This window comes from Pimephales promelas, chromosome 5 (genome assembly GCF_988280905.1).
Source record: "Pimephales promelas chromosome 5, fPimPro1.hap1.1, whole genome shotgun sequence".
In the NCBI taxonomy this organism is placed as follows: Eukaryota; Metazoa; Chordata; class Actinopteri; order Cypriniformes; family Leuciscidae; genus Pimephales; species Pimephales promelas.
The window spans coordinates 39,480,148-39,499,021 of record NC_142773.1 but is presented as its reverse complement, the minus strand read 5'-3'; the positions used below and the strand labels follow the sequence as shown (position 1 = coordinate 39,499,021).

Below are 18,874 nucleotides of genomic sequence, written 5' to 3'. Positions count from 1 at the left end.
ATAAATATCTTCATGTTTTTCTCCTTTCAGTGACACGTATTCCAACAGCTACACCATCTGACCCTGAGACAGACAAGTAGAAATAATGAAATAATACACAGAGAATGAAATAATAAACAGTAAGGAGCAGCTGAACTGGGTTAATCAGATCAAATATGTTTACTGTGTTATACCAATTATGATATGACATGACATTAATCCATCAGAAAGAAAATAAAAAATACTCTGGAGACAATCGCTGTTTATATGTACTGCATACAATGGGAGCCCATTTCAGCCAAATATGAAAAACAATTATGCTTCAGTAAACCATAATTATGACATAAAAGTAGATTTAATGACATAAAAAGTCATATTTGTGACACAAAAACCTGAAATTCTAACATAAAATATCAGAATTCTGTCAAAGGTCTAAAGATAGCAGCTAAGACTGAAATGAGTCAAAATTATAACATAAAAAGTCATGATTACGACAAAAAAAAATTAATTATGACAATGTATGAAAAAAGTATAAAATCATGCTTTAGTAATTTATAATTATTACATAGAAAATTATAACATAAGTCTAAATTATAAGAAAAAAGTCATAATTACAGTCGTGCTCAGAATGAATGACCCCTGGTAAATATGATCAAAACTGTCTGTAAAAAATAAATCTGCACTGGATCTTCAAACGGCACAAGGGAATCACATTATGAAAAAAATGTTTTTTTTTTTTTTTTCTGGCCCCAATCATTGGCACCCTTTTATTAAATACTTTTTGCAACCTCCTTTTTCGAAGATAAGATTATAAGATTTCTAGCAGAAGGCGTCAGGTTTAGATTTTTTATCTGTTGATATTTGATAGAATCCATGATGCCATGTCTCTGAATAAGAAGTCTAGGACCTCCAGCTGAAAAATATGCCCACAACATTAAAGATCCAACGGTTTATTAAATTGTGCACATGGGGTACTTTTTAATCTTGTGTTCACCAAACCCATCTAGCGTGTTTGCTGCCAAAAAGCTGATGATCTGACCACAGAAGCTTGTGCCGTTTGAAGATCCAGTCGTGTCTGAAACTGAATATGCTGGAGTTTGTTCTTGGATGAGTGAGGAGGATTTTTCTTGAAACCCTCTCAAACAACATGTGGTGATGTAGGGGTTGTCTGATTTTTTAAAATAGGCTTTCTGACCCCAAGACTCAACTAATCTCTGCAATTCTCCATCTGTGATCCTTGAAGAGTCTTTGGCCACTCAAACTTTCATCCTCATCATCCATTGAATCTCTTCCTGCAGATTCACAACATCTTTAGTTGATTGGAAATTGTTAATTATTGCCCTGATGGTCAAAATGGGGATTTTCAATTCTTTAGCTATTTTCTTACAGCCACTTTTTGTTTTGTGAAGCTCAACAATCTTCTGATGCACATCAGAACTACAGTATATTCTTTGGTTTTACTCATTGTGATGGATGATTAAGGGAATTTGGCCTTTGTATTTCCTCATATTTTAACTCCTGTGAGACAAGAAGTCATGGCTGGACAATTTCATGTTCCTAGTCACCCTGGTGTGCTAAAAAAGGTGAACATTAATGGGAATATAAAAAAGGTGAACATTAATGGGAGCTATTTTACAGTAAACAAACAGCTTCTTTCATTAATGATAACACTTTGATCAAACTAAGAAACTTGTTTCTCTGTTTCTGTTTTTGGCAGCAGTTATGATTACTGATTTAAGACCCGAGACACGCATGTAAGTGTGAACATTATTTTTCAGTCATTCATAGCAAATTATACATGTTAACATAGTAATGTAATGTTCAGAGTAATGTAATGCAATTGCAGAGATGAAGCTCATCCATCTGTAACATCAGCCTCAGCAACTATTAATAAAGAACATAGCCAGGATAAGCAAAACAAGTATGCATGTAAATTAATGATTTTGCTTTAATTGCATGACTGTAAATTATAAAAAGCTTTAACAGATGAACTTGCTGCACATTAAATGTGAGAATGGTTCTGTATGTTAAACACAAATACTGTATGTCTCTCCATCACTACAGGCATGATATGATTCTGCTCATGAGTCTTGTATCGACGCTTGTGCTGTTCCTGCTCGTTTCTCTGGTTGTAATAGTAACCTGGATGCTGAGAAAGAAGCTGGGTGAGATTTCTTACTTCTGGAGGACTTTCAGTATAATCTTAAAAATAAAGGTTTCAAAAGCTGTATTTCAAAACAATACCATAGAATATTTTTTTTTGGTTCCTGTTACAACCGCAGCCATAACACAACTGAGGACATCACAACACAGATCTTTCCACAGGGGATTTATTATTACAAAAAGATTATAAACATTTTAGTCGAAGGGAAATGAATCAGGGTAAACGCAGACAACAAGAGATCACACAGAACCCCCGCCGAGCAGATTTGGCTGCAATGATTTCTTATCCCAAACCTACACGATCCACAGATGCAGGCAATCAGTTCCTAACAAGACAAAGACACAAACAAGAACATTGTCGCCCCCTAGAGGACAGACAAATCATTACACAGAACAAAGACATCAAAAATACATGCAAATGTAACAGTTCCCCAAAGAACTTTTTAGTGAACAGTTCTTAAAATAACTATTTTGCTCTTATTGTGAAGAACATTTAAAAAAACAACAACTAAAGAACTTTGTTTCCATTATGAAGAAACTTTTGTGGAATGGAAAGATTACATAAAGGTTTTTTATTTTTAACAGTGTCTCTGAAAAATATTATGATATATAATCTGCATATCTCATTCTGACAGAGAGGGGTCACACTAGTGAAGAAGAAAAATTTAACCCCTCCAGTATTACAGTAAGTAGTTTTCATACAGATGGAATTCAGAAATCTTCAGAAAAGAATCTAAATCTGATGCAGAAGTCCTCTCTGTAGGCATTGTAGTACAGAAATTATACACTAATGGTTGTAATACAGGATTCTTAAAGCTGATCATGTTTATTCGCAGGCTTTATCGTCATTGGATACAGTGAGCGTTGTGATCTACAGCTCTGTGAAAAAACATTGAAAGCCTGTGAGTTTATATCCATATCCATACACACCCTGCTCCTTAATGACGTTATGAGCGAATGAAAGTAATTAACTGTTAATTAATAATAAATCTCTTTTGTACCATTTCAATTTTTAGTTAGTGTAAACCTGTTAACTGCCACTTTAGAATAAGACTACTAAACTTATTTTAAGTGAAAATATATATTTTACAAAACAAGATGCTCTTAAATCAAAACCACATGCTAACCAAGCTCCAAAACTGAGGTTCTTGAGATTTAGTTTTGGTGCTAAAGGCCTAATAAAAATAGCTAAGTGTTGCTGTTTGTTGTAAACAAGCGTACGAAGATAAAGGATCAAAAGTCTTTAATATAATTCTCAGACAACAGGAACACAAGATAAACTTCCACAATATATTGAGGTGGCCGCTCAAACTGAACGCAGAGAAAGTACTAACTACGCTGAATCCAAAATCCCCCCCCCCCCCCCCCAATAGGGAATTACACAAATACACAAATAGGGCATTAGGGGACAGCCTTTAGTGGTGTCCGAAACCATAGTGGACTTTATTGAGTACACTTATTAAATCCCATAATGCATCGCAATTAGTGCAATAAGAGTGTAGCTACAACTGATGTACGCTCAACGGCTGTCTGAATTCGCTCACTCCTTTTCATGCTCTCCTTCAAGTGAACAGTGTTAGTGGACTAACGTAGGGAATAGTGAATGAGGGTTTAGGGGTGATTTCAGATCCTGAGGTGCACACCGCTGAACTAGCGTTTTTATCGTAAGGCAATGTCTGAGTTGAACAGGATCACTCAATGTGCTGCAAATAGAAAAAAAAATACCAGCAAATTAAGAAAACATCATCAGTTTGAAAACATGTGCTGCAAATACAGACACGTATTTAGCGTTGTGAGTGAGTCACATAGGCTATATTGTCAAATGGATGATGTTTTCTTAAATTGTTGGTGTTTTTTTTCTATTTGCATGCATTTTAGTTGCAGCACGTTGAGCTCTCTCGGCCACCGTAGCTTTCGAATGATACCTAATTTAAGATGAAGAATAAAATATGTGACAGGAAAAAAAGGTAATAAAAAAGAGCACTAAGCATCCCATTGGTGAAACATTGACAGTTAACAGGTTGTGCAGCTAAAACTGTGTGTGTGCATGTGTGTTTAAATATAGTTGCCTTTTATAGTTGAAACAAAATGAATTTCCAATCTTGCAAGTGCATTTAATTTCACAATCTTATATCACAGGTACACTCCAGAATGGATTCTTGACCAAATGGAGGACAAAAGCAACACAACAGCAAAGAGCTGAAACCTTCATTTTTCTTTTCATGCAAGTGCAATTTAGGCCTACATAAATTGTAGCCTTGCAGAAATGCATTTTTGTTAGAAGTAATTTAATTACAGTTCATTAAAAAAAAAAATGTTTATTTAGTTTATTTATTTTTAGTTTTGAATTAATTGTAATTGCTCGATAAATAAGGACATTAAATGCTCATATAGCCTAACACACATTTGTCCTGTATGTGTGACACCATCTGATGAAAATCAAACAAATTTAATACTAAATAATGTATCATTCGTGATGCCTTGACCTGTTCAACAATCATATCATCATATCATCAAAGAACGTAACAAAAATGTAATTATTTTGGCCAGCCAATGTTATAAATGTATCTATTTAGTTGATATAATTTGACTAATTTGTGATAACTGTGTCACAAACACCAGTGATCTCCACCAGAGGGCACTCCATTATTCTGCTATGAACTACATTTCCCAAAAGCCATTGCCTGGATCATGATGTTCTGATTACTCATCTTGTGTTATTATTTTGTTTACTTTTGTCTATTTAAGCCCTGCGTGTGTATTCACTCATACTTAGTGAAGTATTGTATGTTGATGCCATTATCCTGGTTTCCTGAGGGTTTTGTGCCCTGTTACTCATTTGGATTCTTTGCCCGTGTGTTTGACCTTTTGCCTGTATGGATTATGATTCTGGATTGTCTCTATTAAAGCTGCATTTGGATCTTCACCCTAAGTCTCGGGGCAGTTTGTAACACCCTGAAATTGACAATGTATGAAAATGAACAAATTCTTAACGGTGCCATATTATGGAATAATTGAGGTAAAAATATCCAAAAAATGAGCTACACGCATCAAAAGAATGAGTGCAATGATGTCATTAAAAAACTCAAAAAAAAGTTATAGTGCTGCCAAATTATAAACCTAAATTAGCATGCTAAATCACACTTCCAACCTTTTACTATCGTGTCAATTGATTTGATTAATATGCGCGAGGGAGACACAGCGCTCGCCCGTGTTGTTTGAAGTCATGAGAGTGCGCGTGGCCGTGGAGGTATTTGGTATGGAATATGGTGTATGATTTGATTTTTTTTATCCCAGAGTGCACATTTAAGCCTGCTTTTTACATTACATCCCTGACTCTTGTCTGAATGTGTGTCAGTGTTGTTTTGTTGGGCTTGTTACCCATTCAAGAATGGAGTTGTAATTTTAGTTTGTAGGATGAAAGATGTTCTGTCTGGTTCAGAAGATGATGCATGAAGCACACCATGCACAATAGTAGATAATATATAAGGCCTTCCTTCAGCTGCAGAGTTTTGTACATTATATTTGTGTATATTTCTTTCGGTGTAGAACAGTTTTCATTACATCGATGAGTATACAGAAACAAGAACGGCTCATTATCAGAGACAGAAAGTCAGATTTTCATTTCAGGTTCTGTCTTTTACTCATTCTGACGGTCACATGGCTCTTCCTCCGATTCTCCTTGGTGTTTTACTTTACACTGCAGGTAAGATAGAAACATTCTACCCTCAAAACATGCTTTATGTTTGTTTGTGTAAATTACCCATTTCTTCTGTTGTTTCTTTGATTTCACTTCTTAAAGACTGCAGCAAAAAGTACTGAAATAAGTGTATACAGCCTAATATGCTATGTCTAATAATAGCCTAATGTGTTATGTGTCTTCAGCGGTGACTTGAACATTGCATAAGAAACCTTTCAACAGCTCAAAAAAAAAAAAATTCAGAAACAAAGCATTTTTATGTAATAGATTCATTGATATGTGGGAATAATGAATAATTGTCACGGTAGCTGGAGAAGAAGTTCCAAAAGGCGTAAAGCAGGTAATTCAGTCTTTAATGTAAACAAGGCAAAGCCGCAACGGCCGTTTAACAAATGGAAAGTTCACAAAATAGTCTTGGTAGGCAGAGTGAAGCTCCAGCGGCAGGTCCAGGGGCCTGATGTATAAACGTTGCGTACGCACAAAATGGGCATAGAAATATGCATACGCACTCTTTAAGGATGACATCTACGCAAAGTTTTATACATGAGGCCTCAGGTGAGGAGATGAGAGAACGAGGATCAGCTGGAAAAGATGAGTGACTAATAATGGGTGTGTGTGTGTGTGTGTGTGTGTGTGTGTGTGTGTGTGTGTGTGTGTGTGTGTGTGTGTGTGTGTGTGTGTGTGTGTGTGTGTGTGTGTGTGTGTGTGTGTGTGTGTGTGTGTGACCAGCAGATGGAGACAGAGTAAGAAAAGAAGAGAGAAAGAACCAGGATCATGACAATAATCACATGAACTCTTTTAAAAATAACATGATTTACATGCAAACGGGACAGTTATCAGGAGTGTAACTGATCTGATTAGGCTACGACAAAATAATCGGATATATCATATATGATGTCATGTGACAAGACAAATTAGCTTCTCCACTCTTGCAATTGCAAACAGAGTTATGAGGTGTGAGGAGATAAATCATGTATCATTGGAAAATGAACAGACGGACCAATTTGTTATCATTTTAATGAATACAATGCAATTAATATGAATTTGCTGACAGTGTGAGGGACATCCCCGACTACTTTCCAAGAAGGGACGCAACTGAATTACAAATACCATGATAAATATGTACAGGAATTGAGGCAGTAGCCAATGACAGCACTAGGAGTAAAAGCTGCAGGATTATGTACTATACAAATATGTATCAGTATCGTACAAATTTGACAACTTGTTAATTCTTGTGAATTATTAAGACTTTGAGACTGGCTGACTGAGTCCACAAGGCCCGTTTGGTGTTTTCAGCTGAAAAAAGAGAAAAGAAAATATCAATATGTATATATAGGATTATTTAAAAGAAAAAATAACTTAGAAAAAAAAAATAACCTCATGGGACCATTCGGGAACGTTAGGGGAACGTTCTGTGCACTTCTTTTTTACGTTTGAAGGCCAAAAACCTTTTTTGTTTTTTGTCTGCCCATATACTGTATCACATATTTCTGATATCCGTGTGGTTAACAGTGTCAGTGGAGTTTCAGTCTCTGCTTGAATGTTTAGTGTTGCATCTTTACTATCTCGTGTGTTTCTAACAGCCTCAGTGCAGATTCACACATTATTATTTTATTTTCTTAGAGGTTCATCACTCACTACAGGAACTAATGCAGCCACAACACATTTGAAAATGATACTTAGGCTAAATACATTTTTAAAGACAGTTTAAACATGGACAGTTTAGATTTTGTGCATGCAATGCATTTATTTTGTCAACAAAATTGGCTTATTTTAAAGTTAAACCAACCCCTAATGAACCCCTTCCACCAACTCAAGCCGTAGCCGTTTAAATACATTTTATTGTAAATCTGCAACGATTGAACACATGATTAAAATATATAAAAAGCTTACAGTTTGTGTTATCACTTTCACAGTTTTGTGAAATGGTGGCTTGCTGACAATTTTTTAATTGACCGGCCGGGTTGACACTTCAGCGTGAGAAATCGGGGGTGTGGCAAAAAGCGTGAGAATTGCCGCTGAATACGTGCGAGTTGGCAGGCCTGTATGTTGTGAAAGAAAGAAAGTTTATTTTTTATTTTGAGTAAATGTTAAATGTCAAATGAAACAAGAGAATCTGCTGATTTAGATTATACCACTTCTATATTTTAACAGGCTTTAACCAGTTTATAATTGCCATACATAATTTTTACGTTACTTAACATGGTTTTGTTATATTTGTATAATCTATTCATGGATATTGAGTGTTGATGTTAACTAGGAACTAAAGTAGGTTACAAAATTGCACACAGACACTTTTTAAGGCGCAACAGGAAAAACAGACTTCTGGTGGGAAGTGATTATCCATGTTTTTTTGTTGTTTGAGCGAAAAAGTTTAGATGATTTTTGTTTTTTGAACCGGGTTTTTCAAGTGAACTCGTTCCCTATTGGTTAGGCTTATATGCAGCCAGCGAGGTAAGGTATGTGTGTTACTTTCGTATTCCCCATGTAGGCCTATTTGTATTTACTTCTTGTGTGTGAACGTGTTTACCTTTTGCATTCTCATACAGTTTGACGGTGAATGTGATGACGGCCGGAGAGAAGGATGATGCTATAAATCCATCAGTAAGTAACACGAACCATGGTGTCATTTATTTCCTGGAGGGAGTGATGCAGTTCACAAATCAAATTAGTCATTAGTAATATGTTGATGGGTTGTGGCTACTTTGAGGCTGCTGCTAATTTTAACACTTGCTGACAGTTTTTATTTTGTGGTTTCAGGCGTCATTTCTGCTCTGAAACAGAGACAGTTCAAGAAGTGACCAGCTCTCATCCACACACAAACACACACACACACACACACACACACACACACACTCCGCTATAGACATGATTTACCTTCTGGTTCTCTCTGGGGTTTTACTTTACTCTTCAGGTAAAAACAAAACGAATAATAATTATAATTCTGTTTCAAAAGTATTACTAAACCATTGTACAGTCTGTTGTTAAATTGTTAAAATGGTTTAACTTGAATTCTTTAAGTTCTAATTCTACTATATTCATTTACATCATGAGTGTTATATGTTTTCTCCATTTATTCTTGACTACAGGTGTTGCTGGAGTTAATGCACTGGAACTTAAGATAGCAGTGAAATCTGGATCATCTGTCCTTCTTCCATGCGTGTATGATAAACAATATAAAGAAAACCGCAAATATTTGTGTAAGGGGACGATTTGGAGCACTTGCCTAATATTGGCATATCCAGGACAGAAAGGAAAATATTCCATCACTGATTATCCAGACCAGAGTATTTTTACAGTGCGATGGGACAATCTGCAGACGTCAGACTCTGGATATTACTGGTGCGCTGTGGAGATTGGTCGCTCTGGCATCAGTTATTATTTGTATCTGAATGTGCTAACAGGTAAATATTTTTTTTTTTTTCCAAATTTCGTTTTTTTTTCTGACAATGATATTTATTAAAATATAATATAAAATAAATAAGCAGTTCAAAAATAATATTAAACTCTAAATAACGTTAAATAATGTAAAATGTAAGTGATGTTGGGTTATAATATTCATTTCTGTACACACATGTAAAAATATGTTAAAAAGAGAACATGTTAACTGAAGAACCCGCCCATGTGACACCAACTATTTAGAATTGCTGATATATTTCATTATATATATATATATATATATATATATATATATATATAAGTATTATTATTATATATTATTATATTTCTTCTTCATTAACTGAGAATCAATCAATGCTAATTCTGTTACACTAGTTCTGATTCTGATTCCTCTTATTGTCTCCTTGGAGTTTAGTCTGAAAAGTCTTGCAAAGCGGAATGGTTTAGGAAAGAGGAACACAAAATTTAGAGGTAGGATTTTTTAACTACTTTAAAATGGCTGAATTGAAGCTAATTTCTGTAACCTAAACTTAGACATGGGTCTTCCTATTCTATTCGTCCATTCTATTAATTTGGCTCTGTTCTATTTTGAAGACTTTTTCTGACTGCACAAGTCTAATTTAAGGCTCTCACAAATAAATAGTGTATGGGTATATTATACATTTTCTGAGTCATCAGAGTGTCTTGAGTATTGAAGTTGTTGAGTTTTGTGTCCCTGGTGTTCTTTCATGCCACATGGTTAAAAGAAAGCACAGTTTAGGAAGAAATTGTGAAAAAAATGTGTGTTATTTCTGGTTTAAAGAAGTCATGTGACCTCTGTTTGTCAGACAGATTCAGGACTGGGCTTAAATGAAAGCCTATAAGGCAGGGCTGCCAACTCTCACACATTCAGTGAGAGATTAGGCACGCCCAGGCCCTCTCGTGACCATATGTGGCTACACTGCATGGGAGGATGTTTCATCCCCGAGTTATAATACTTTTACATTTAAGTGTGAATCTGCCGTCCACCACTGAACTCTCTGCCGCCCTTTTTTAAAATAAATAAAAATGATGTCGTCACCAGCCCAATGACTTATGGGGTAGGATAGGGCGCTTTGGATCCATTTGGGGAAAGGGTGCATTTTGCATTTTGAATCAGGGTAGCGTTTGTCGTGCTGCAATTATGCAACCGGCCTTAGTTTGAGCCAACCGGCATTTAAACAACAGAAGAAGAAGAAGAACCATGCTTCAAATACGGCCTTCGGAGGATGCTGAAGTAATTTGGGACAGCCTTCATCGCACCGCGGTGACGCAATCGGCCTTCAAATACGGCCTTCGGGGGATGCAGCCTTCACATTGGGACACAGCTTATGTCTTTCGTTGCTCCCTTCATCAAGTGCGTTCACACGTCTACATGATGGCACACAAGTGCTCTGCTCCCTCCAAAGTCCCATCTTCAAGGGCTCTGCCCTTCTTCTTGGGGCGGCAGTGGCTCAGTGGTTCATGTGGGTTGTCTACGAACCGAAAGGTTGGTGGTTCAATCCTCGGTACCACCTGGCCAAGTGTCGAGGTGTCCATGAGCAAGACACCTAACCCCAGCTGCTCCCGACGAGCTGGCTGGCGCCTTGCATGGCTGACACCGTGCAAAGGGGTGTCACACCGCGCCGTCGGTGTGTGAATGAGCGTATGAATGGGTGAATGTGAGGCAATATGTAAAGCGCTTTGGTGGCCTATGAAGGTCTATGAAGGCGCTATATAAATGCAGTCCATTCTAATCGAGTAGGGCATAGGGATGCTCACGAGCAATAAGCATGTCCCAGCCAGGTTCGGCACTTATTTGGGTCCCAAACATTTCCATTTTGTTCTATTTGTTGCGTGTTTCTATATTTGGTTTGTTGGGAACTTTTGCGGTTATATTTTAAGAGTAAACACTTAAAAATATCAAATTAATCAATATCAAGGGAATTTAGATAGGCCTATTTACATTTTACAGGCAATAAGACAGTTGATGGACAAATGTTTTTTGACTGATTTCAGCTCCTGATGTGTCTGTGATGAACAGCAGTGTATCTGGACGTGAAGGTGATGATGTCAGTGTCCGGTGTCTCTACAGCTCTGAATATAAGAATAAACTCAAACAGTGGTGCAGATATAAAGATAAGGGCTGTTACACAGTGGGGAGGACTGACACATCCCAGAGTTCATCAGTCCAGATCAGTGATGATGGGAGAAGCTCCTTCACTGTGTTGATGACTGGACTGAGACTCAGTGATTCTGGATGGTTCTTGTGCTCAGTAGGAGATCTGCAGGTTCCTGTTCAACTCACTGTCAAACCCAAACCTGGTAAGATGATCACACATCAGTTCAGCTATCTTATATCTTAATTCTCTATAAATATCTTCATGTTTTTCTCCTTTCAGTGACACGTATTCCAACAGCAGCATTATCTGACCCTGAGACAGACAAGTAGGTGTAATTTCTGACCATTTAAAAGAATCAAATGCATCTAAATTCTTTTGTACCCCGAAAACTTGATGCTGTTCCCAAAACTGCTCTAAATGATTTGTTCACAGTGTGGAATGATTAGGGTTGTTTTTTTTTTAAGAAAGAAGTGCAGGAGAAGAGCATACAAGTATTGTTCTTTTCTTTCATGTTCCACAGAGGAAAGAAAGTCATACAGGTTTGGAATGATATGATTCAATTGTACTTTCATATTTTTCTTTCTCTTTTTTACATTGTTTTGTAGGTACACAACTCAGACATCTGCAAACAGAAATCCTACAAGCGTGAATGAAATCATAAACAGTAAGGAGCAGCTGAACTGGGTTAATCAGATCAAATATGTTTACTGTGTTATACCAATTATGATATGACATGACATTAATCCATCAGAAAGAAAATAAAAAATACTCTGGAGACAATCGCTGTTTATATGTACTGCATACAATGGGAGCCCATTTCAGCCACATATGAAAAACAATCATGCTTTAGTAAACCATAATTATGACATAAAAGTAGAATTAATGACATAAAAAGTCATATTTGTGACACAAAAACCTGAAATTCTAACATAAAATATCACAATTTTGTCAAAGGTCTAAAGATAGCAGCTAAGAATGACATGAGTCAAAATTATAACATAAAAAGTCATGATTACGACAAAAAAAATTAATTATGACAATGTATGAAAAAAGTATAAAATCATGCTTTAGTAATTTATAATTATTACATAGAAAATTATACCATAAGTCTAAATTATAAGAAAAAAGTCATAATTACAGTCGTGCTCAGAATGAATGACCCCTGGTAAATATGATCAAAACTGGCTGTAAAAAATAAATCTGCACTGGATCTTCAAACGGCACAAGGGAATCACACTATGAAAAAAATGTTTTTTTTTTTTTTTCTGGCCCCAATCATTGGCACCCTTTTATTAAATACTTTTTGCAACCTCCTTTTTTGAAGATAAGATTATAAGATTTCTAGCAGAAGGCGTCAGGTTTAGATTTTTTATCTGTTGATATTTGATTGAATCCATGATGCCATGTATCTGAATAAGAAGTCCAGGACCTCCAGCAGAAAAATATGCCCACAACATTAAAGATCCAACGGTTTATTAAATTGTGCACATGGGGTACTTTTTAATCTTGTGTGCACCAAACCCATCTAGTGTGTTTGCTGCCAAAAAGCTGATGATCTGACCACAGAAGCTTGTGCCGTTTGAAGATCCAGTCGTGTCTGAAACTGAATTTGCTTGTTCTTGGATGAGTGAGGAGGATTTTTCTTGAAACCCTCTCAAACAACATGTGGTGATGTAGGGGTTGTCTGATTTTTTTAAATAGGCTTTCTGACCCCAAGACTCAACTAATCTCTGCAATTCTCCATCTGTGATCCTTGAAGAGTCTTTGGCCACTCAAACTTTCATCCTCACCATCCATTGAATCTCTTCCTGCAGATTCACAACATCTTTAGTTGATTGGAACTTAATTATTGCCCTGATGGTCAAAATGGGGATTTTTTTTGGCAATTCTTTTGCAAAATGGGGAAATGGGCAATTCTTTTGCTATTTTCTTACAGCCACTTTCTGTTTTGTGATGCTCAACAATCTTTTGATGCACATCAGAACTACAGTATATTCTTTGGTTTTACTCATTGTGATGGATGATTAAGGGAATTTGGCCTTTGTATTTCCTCATATTTTAACTCCTGTGAAACAAGAAGTCATGGCTGGACAATTTCATGTTCCTAGTCACCCTGGTGTGCTAAAAAAGGTGAACATTAATGGGAATATAAAAAAGATGAACATTAATGGGAGCTATTTTACAGTAAACAAACAGCTTCTTTCATTAATGATAACACTTTGATCAAACTAAGAAACTTGTTTCTCTGTTTCTGTTTTTGGCAGCAGTTATGATTACTGATTTAAGACCTGAGACACACATGTAAGTGTGAACATTGTTATTCAAACATTCATAGCAAATTATACCAAACTATTACATGTTAACACAGTAATGTAATAATGTTCATTTTAATTGCAGAGATGAAGCCCATCCATCAGCAACTATTAATAGAGAACATCGCCAGGATAAGCAAAACAAGTATGCAAGTAAATTAATGAATTTGCTTTAATTGCATGACTGTAAATTAGAAAAAAGCTTTAAGAGATGAACTTGCTGCACATTAAATGTGAGAATGGTTTTGTATGTTAAACACAAATATGTCTCTCCATCACTACAGGCCTGATATGATACTGCTCATGAGTCTTGTATCGACGCTTGTGCTGTTCCCGCTCGTTTCTCTCGTTGTAATAGTAACCTGGATGCTGAGAAAGAAGCTGGGTGAGTTTTCTTACTTCTGGAGGACTTTCAGTATAATCTTAAAAATAAAGGTTTCAAAAGCTGTATTTCAAAACAATACCATAGAATATTTTTTTTGGTTCCTGTTACAACCGCAGCCATAACACAACTGAGGACATCACAACACAGCTCGTTCCACAGGGGATTTATTATTACAAAAAGATTATAAACATTTTAGTCGAAGGGAAATGAATCAGGGTAAACGCAAACAACAAGAGAGCACACAGAACCCCTGCCGAGCAGATTTGCCTGCAATGATTTCTTATCCCAAACCTACACGATCCACAGATGCAGGCAAACAGTTCCTAACAAGACAAAGACACAAACAAGAACATTGTCGCCCCCTAGAGGACAGACAAATCATTACACAGAACAAAGACATCAAAAATACATGCAAATGTAACAGTTCCCCAAAGAACCTTTTAGTGAACAGTTCTTAAAATAACTATTTTGCTCTTATTGTGAAGAACATTTAAAAAACAAAAACAACTAAGGAACTTTTTTTCCATTATGAAGAAACTTTTGTGGAATGGAAAGATTACATAAAGGTTTTTATTTTTAACAGTGTCTCTGAAAAATATTATGATATATAATCTGCATATCTCATTCTGACAGAGAGGGGTCACACTAGTGAAGAAGAAAAATTTAACCCCTCCAGTATTACAGTAAGTAGTTTTCATACTGATGGAATTCAGAAATCTTCAGAAAATAATCTAAATCTGATGCAGAAGTCCTCTCTGTAGGCATTGTAGTACAGAAATTATACACTAATGGTTGTAATACAGGATTCTTAAAGCTGATCATGTTTATTCGCAGGCTTTATTGTCATTGGATACAGTGAGCGTTGTGATCTACAGCTCTGTGAAAAAACATTGAAAGCCTGTGAGTTTATATCCATATCCATACACACCCTGCTCTAATAAATTAATAATAAATCTCTTTTGTACCATTTCAATTTTTAGTTAGTGTAAACCTGTTAACTGCCACTTTAGAATAAGACTACTAAACTTATTTTAAGTGAAAATATATATTTTACAAAACAAGATGCTCTTAAATCAAAACCACATGCTAACCAAGCTCCAAAACTGAGGTTCTTGAGATTTAGTTTTGGTGCTAAAGGCCTAATAAAAATAGCTAAGTGTTGCTGTTTGTTGTAAACAAGCGCACGAAGATAAAGGATCAAAAGTCTTTAATATAATTCTCAGACAACAGGAACACAAGATAAACTTCCACAATATATTGAGGTGGCCGCTCAAACTGAACACAGAGAAAGTACTACGCTGAATCCAAAATCCCCCCCATACCCACAAATAGGGCATTAGGGGACAGCCTTTAGTGGTGTCCGAAACCATAGTGGACTTTATTGAGTACACTTATTAAATCCCATAATGCATCGCAATTAGTGCAATAAGAGTGTAGCTACAACTGATGTACGCTCAACGGCTGTCTGAATTCGCTCACTCCTTTTCATGCTCTCCTTCAAGTGAACAGTGTTAGTGGACTAATGTAGGGAATAGTGAAGGAGGGTTTAGGGGTGATTTCAGATTCTGCCCTAGAGATCCTGAGGTGCACACCGCTGAACTAGCGTTTTTATCGTAAGGCAATGTCTGAGTTGAACAGGATCACTCAATGTGCTGCAAATAGAAAAAAAAATACCAGCAAATTAAGAAAACATCATCAGTTTGATAACATGTGCTGCAAATACAGACACGTATTTAGCGCCGTGAGTGAGTCACATAGGCTATATTGTCAAATGGATGATGTTTTCTTAAATTGTTGGTGTTTTTTTTCTATTTGCATGCATTTTAGTTGCAGCACGTTGAGCTCTCTCGGCCACCGTAGCTTTCGAATGATACCTAATTTAAGATGAAGAATAAAATATGTGACAGGAAAAAAAGGTAATAAAAAAGAGCACTAAGCATCCCATTGGTGAAACATTGACAGTTAACAGGTTGTGCAGCTAAAACTGTGTGTGTGCGCGCGTGTGTTTAAATATAGTTGCCTTTTATAGCAAGTGCAAGTGCATTTATTTTCACTATCTTATATCACAGGTACACTCCAGAATGGATTCTTGACCAAATGGAGGACAAAAGCAACACAACAGCAAAGAGCTGAAACCTTCATTTTTCTTTTCATGCAAGTGCAATTTAGGCCTACATAAATTGTAGCCTTGTTACAATTGTAATTGTTAATTGTTAAATTGTAGCCTAATTACAGTTCATTTAAAAAAAATGTTTATTTAGTTTATTTATTTTTAGTTTTGAATTAATTGTAATTGCTCGATAAATAAGGACATTAAATGCTCATATAGCCTAACACACATTTGTCCTGTATGTGTGACACCATCTGATGAAAATCAAACAAATTTAATACTAAATAATGTATCATTCGTGATGCCTTGACCTGTTCAACAATCATATCATCATATCATCAAAGAACGTAACAAAAATGTAATTATTTTGGCCAGCCAATGTTATAAATGTATCTATTTAGTTGATATAATTTGACTAATTTGTGATAACTGTGTCACAAAAACCAGTGATCTCCACCAGAGGGCACTCCATTATTCTGCTATGAACTTCATTTCCCAAAAGCCATTGCCTGGATCATCATGTTTGATTACTCATCTTGTGTTATTATTTTGTTTACTTTTGTCTATTTAAGCCCTGCGTGTGTATTCACTCATACTTAGTGAAGTATTGTATGTTGATGCCATTATCCTGGTTTCCTGAGGGTTTTGTGTCCTGTTACTCATTTGGATTCTTTGCCCGTGTGTTTGACCTTTTGCCTGTATGGATTATGATTCTGGATTGTCTCTATTAAAGCTGCATTTGGATCTTCACCCTAAGTCTCGGGGCAGTTTGTAACACCCTGAAATTGACAATGTATGAAAATGAACAAATTCTTAAAGGTGCCATATTATGGAATAATTGAGGTAAAAATATCCAAAAAATGAGCTACACGCATCAAAAGAATGAGTGCAATGATGTCATTAAAAAACTCAAAAAAAAAGTTATAGTGCTGCCAAATTATAAACCTAAATTAGCATGCTAAATCACACTTCCAACCTTTTACTATCGTGTCAATTGATTTGATTAATATGCGCGAGGGAGACAGAGCAACACAGCGCTCGCCCGTGTTGTTTGAAGTCATGAGAGTGCGCGTGGCCGTGGAGGTATTTGGTATGGAATATGGTGTATGATTTGATTTTTTTTATCCCAGAGGGCACATTTAAGCCTGCTTTTTACATTACATCCCTGACTCTTGTCTGAATGTGTGTCAGTGTTGTTTTGTTGGGCTTGTTACCCATTCAAGAATGGAGTTGTAATTTTAGTTTGTAGGATGAAAGATGTTCTGTCTGGTTCAGAAGATGATGCATGAAGCACACCATGCACAATAGTAGATAATATATAAGGCCTTCCTTCAGCTGCAGAGTTTTGTACATTATATTTGTGTATATTTCTTTCGGTGTAGAACAGTTTTCATTACATCGATGAGTAGACAGAAACAAGAACGGCTCATTATCAGAGACAGAAAGTCAGATTTTCATTTCAGGTTCTGTCTTTTACTCATTCTGACGGTCACATGGCTCTTCCTCCGATTCTCCTTGGTGTTTTACTTTACACTGCAGGTAAGATAGAAACATTCTACCCTCAAAACATGCTTTATATTTGTTTGTGTAAATTACCCATTTCTTCTGTTGTTTCTTTGATTTCACTTCTTAAAGACTGCAGCAAAAAGTACTGAAATAAGTGTATACAGCCTAATATGCTATGTCTAATAATAGCCTAATGTGTTATGTGTCTTCAGCGGTGACTTGAACATTGCATAAGAAACCTTTCAACAGCTCAAAAAAAAAAAAAAAAAAAAATTCAGAAACAAAGCATTTTTATGTAATAGATTCATTGATATGTGGGAATAATGAATAATTGTCACGGTAGCTGGAGAAGAAGTTCCAAAAGGCGTAAAGCAGGTAATTCAGTCTTTAATGTAAACAAGGCAAAGCCGCAACGGCCGTTTAACAAAGGATAGTTCACAAAATAGTCTTGGTAGGCAGAGTGAAGCTCCAGCGGCAGGTCCAGGGGCCTGATGTATAAACGTTGCGTACGCACAAAATGGGCATAGAAATATGCATACGCACTCTTTAAGGATGAAATCTACGCAAAGTTTTATACATGAGGCCTCAGGTGAGGAGATGAGAGAACGAGGATCAGCTGGAAAAGATGAGTGACTAATAATGGGTGTGTGTGTGTGTGACCAGCAGATGGAGACAGAGTAAGAAAAGAAGAGAGAAAGAACCAGGATCATGACAATAATCGCATGAACTCTTTTAAAAATAACATGATTTACATGCAAACGGGACAGTTATCTGGAGTGTAACTGATCTGATTACGACAAAATAATCGGATATATCATATATGATGTCATGTGACAAGTCAAATTAGCTTTTCCACTCTTGCAAACAGAGGTAAGTTATGAGGTGTGAGGAGATAAATCATGTAGCCTATCATTGGAAAATGAACAGACGGACCAATTTGTTATCATTTTAATGAATACAATGCAATTAATATGAATTTGCTGACAGTGTGAGGGACATCCCCGACTACTTTCCAAGAAGGGACGCAACTGAAAATACCATGATACAAATACCATGATACATGATACAAATACCATGATAAATATGTACAGGAATTGAGGCAGTAGCCAATGACAGCACTAGGAGTAAAAGCTGCAGGATTATGTACTATACAAATATGTATGAGTATCGTACAAATTTGACAACTTGTTAATTCTTGTG

General features: G+C 36.2%; 2 protein-coding genes across 2 annotated transcripts in view; both read left to right on the top strand.

Moving 5' to 3' along the window:
• The window catches only part of LOC148981500 (polymeric immunoglobulin receptor-like), a 56,437-nt gene that overhangs the window by 9,610 nt on the left and 27,953 nt on the right, over positions 1–18,874 (top strand). Inside the window, exons 3-4 of the mRNA XM_089131508.1 lie at positions 31–76; positions 11,967–12,025. Coding sequence (XP_088987634.1) covers positions 31–76; positions 11,967–12,025 — 105 coding nt within the window. The remainder of the gene's footprint in view (positions 1–30; positions 77–11,966; positions 12,026–18,874) is intronic.
• Positions 47–16,219, top strand: LOC148981502 (uncharacterized). Its single transcript, XM_089131518.1, has 7 exons — positions 47–119; positions 13,626–13,662; positions 13,759–13,818; positions 13,958–14,058; positions 14,692–14,741; positions 14,893–14,958; positions 16,128–16,219. The coding sequence occupies exons 2-6, from the start codon at positions 13,631–13,633 to the stop codon at positions 14,950–14,952; spliced, it is 303 nt and encodes a 100-aa protein (XP_088987644.1). The 5' UTR covers positions 47–119; positions 13,626–13,630; the 3' UTR covers positions 14,953–14,958; positions 16,128–16,219.

Excerpts from the sequence above, each read along its gene's own strand:
- LOC148981502 (XM_089131518.1), top strand. The coding sequence starts at position 13,631 with ATGATTACTGATTTAAGACCTGAGACACACAT. Across the intron at positions 13,663-13,758 it reads TTAAGACCTGAGACACACAT|AGATGAAGCCCATCCATCAG; the intron begins GTAAGTGTGAAC and ends TTTTAATTGCAG. Across the intron at positions 14,742-14,892 it reads TTAACCCCTCCAGTATTACA|GCTTTATTGTCATTGGATAC; the intron begins GTAAGTAGTTTT and ends GTTTATTCGCAG.